General features: G+C 36.2%; 1 protein-coding gene across 3 annotated transcripts in view; it reads left to right on the top strand.

Moving 5' to 3' along the window:
• The window catches only part of chst10 (carbohydrate sulfotransferase 10), a 56,112-nt gene extending 54,249 nt beyond the window's left edge, over positions 1-1,863 (top strand). For all 3 annotated transcript variants that reach the window (XM_016443578.1, XM_016443577.1, XM_016443576.1), the window contains one exon: positions 888-1,863. In XM_016443578.1, the coding sequence (XP_016299064.1) occupies positions 888-1,437 (550 nt within the window). In that variant the 3' untranslated portion in view covers positions 1,438-1,863. The remainder of the gene's footprint in view (positions 1-887) is intronic.
• The last annotated feature ends 394 nt before the right edge of the window (positions 1,864-2,257 follow it).

The raw sequence follows: 2,257 nt of genomic DNA, 5'->3' as shown, positions 1-2,257 counted from the left end.
TATATATATATATATATATATATATATATATATATATTACAATGCAGATTGTGTCAAAGCAACTTTAAAGTATTAACCAGGGAAGTAGTGTGTCAAAATAGTTTGTAGTTATCCTCTGGCCAGACTAAACCAGCAGTTTAATTCCAGGCTGCAACATAGTCAGATTGTGCAGAGGACTCATCTGGTTCCCGTGGTCTTGTCCCAATGGCTGTCTAGGAGATGAGGTCTTTGGAGGGGATTTGTCTCTAGGGCTCATATAGTTGACATGGTCTCCGCTGACATTCAGGGCTGTCGAGGTCATCTCTGGGTGCTGCAGGATGCCGTATCTGGTCTAGATACGGACTAGATCCGGGTGACTGCAGTGACCATCTGATCTGGAAACAGTCTGGATCTGGGTGGCTATGGTGACCTCGGAATAAGAATGAAACAGACTAATATTAGTGTAGATGCCATTCTTCTAACTATGTAACAAGTACATCGGGTGTTATGGGAAGTGTTTCCGGTTCAACCTTGTTGAACTCAGCAGGATAAATATGAAAAGAGGACCTTTGGCATGGGTTTTAAAAATGGTTTATAAATATTTGACAATGTTTACAAGTAGGAAAACTGCTCTGAAACATTACAACCAAGGTAAATTAATGCAAATAATATTTTCCTACTCTCAGAACATAATTGTAATATTTGTTTTCAAGATACATGTTTTTTTATTTCTGTTTTCATCATTGTAATACTAATTTATCATTATCAGGATAAGTATTTAGACATGGTCTTAGTACATACTTTCTAATTTAAGATTTTCAGAACTAATGGCAGGTAAAATTGTTGAATTTGTTGCATGTCTGATATTATACTCTTATTCTGACTTTGTGTTATTGTTTGGTTCACAGGTTAAATTCTTATTTCAAGTTCTTTATTGTGAGAGACCCATTTGAGCGTCTAATATCTGCTTTCAAGGACAAGTTCGTGAAGAACCCAAGATTTGAACCTTGGTACAAACATGACATTGCCCCAGCCATCATTCGCAAATATCGCAGGAGCCACCATGATGATAGTGAAAGTGTGGGTCTTCAGTTTGAAGACTTTGTACGGTACTTGGGTGACAAGTCAGGCCGACAGCGCTTGGACAGGCAGTTTGGTGACCACATTATTCACTGGCTGACATATGCTGAGCTGTGTGCTCCTTGTGATATTTCCTACAATGTTGTGGGTCACCATGAGACTCTGGAGCGTGATGCTCCTTATATTCTAAAAGCTGCTGGTATCGCTGACCTAGTGTCATACCCAAATATCCCACCAGGGATAACACGCTACAACCGAACCAAGGTGGAACGCTATTTTACTGGAATCAGCCAACGAGATGTCCGTCGGCTCTACGCTAGCTACCAGGGAGACTTCAGCCTGTTTGATTACCAGAGACCTGCCTTCCTATTGGACTGACGTAGAGATTTCCTGATAATCTATTTTTTTTTTTTATAAATCTCTGAATTATATGGCTGCCTCAAAAATGGTGTTCAATTGCCTGGCCTATATGGAGTATATATTCTTGTTTTGCACTGATATGAGACTTAGTTACTTTACACATTATAATATGTTTGTATTTACATACATGTTTGGATTTGGCTTGATCAGGGATCTGCACTAGAGGGTAACTTTAAACATGAATTACTAAGATCAAACCGTGCATTAGTAAAGTTTAGATTTTATTTTATTTTTCTTTAGTAATATCTGTATTTGCCATATGATAATGAAGTGCCATAATATTTAGAAAGGTTTTATGGATTTCATTAACTGGATTTTAGACATAGTATATTAGGTAAAGTAGTACTATATAAATGATCAAATGTTGACAATATTTGTTTGACACCTTGCCTTTTTTTTATTTTTTTTACCAGTTTACTATGGACTCATTTTCTGAAATAGTGTCTTCGCTATCCTTTATACTTAAAGGATGGTAGTACTCAAGCATCCCAAAAGAGATTTTAATAAATCTTACAGTTTTGATATTAACAATGTTCAGTTTCATTCTGGTCTATAATAAATTTTCCTTTATCTTGAAACTAGCCTTAGACATACTATCAATCTTCATCATGCAAACATATTTTTATTTTGCAAAGAACCTTTCTATCAGTAAGTATCTAAATTTGTACCATAAAAATCTCTAAATATCAACACCATGATCAAACAAATTCATTTGTCGGTGGCCAGGTTCCAAGTGGCCATATTCGAAGTTTGGGATAAATATTAAGATTTAGTGCTC

Source organism: Sinocyclocheilus anshuiensis, unplaced genomic scaffold (genome assembly GCF_001515605.1).
Source record: "Sinocyclocheilus anshuiensis isolate Anshui unplaced genomic scaffold, SAMN03320099.WGS_v1.1 scaffold1759, whole genome shotgun sequence".
NCBI lineage: Eukaryota > Metazoa > Chordata > Actinopteri > Cypriniformes > Cyprinidae > Sinocyclocheilus > Sinocyclocheilus anshuiensis.
The sequence above is the reverse complement of the archived record's forward strand: the minus strand, read 5'-3'. Positions and strand labels throughout refer to the sequence as shown.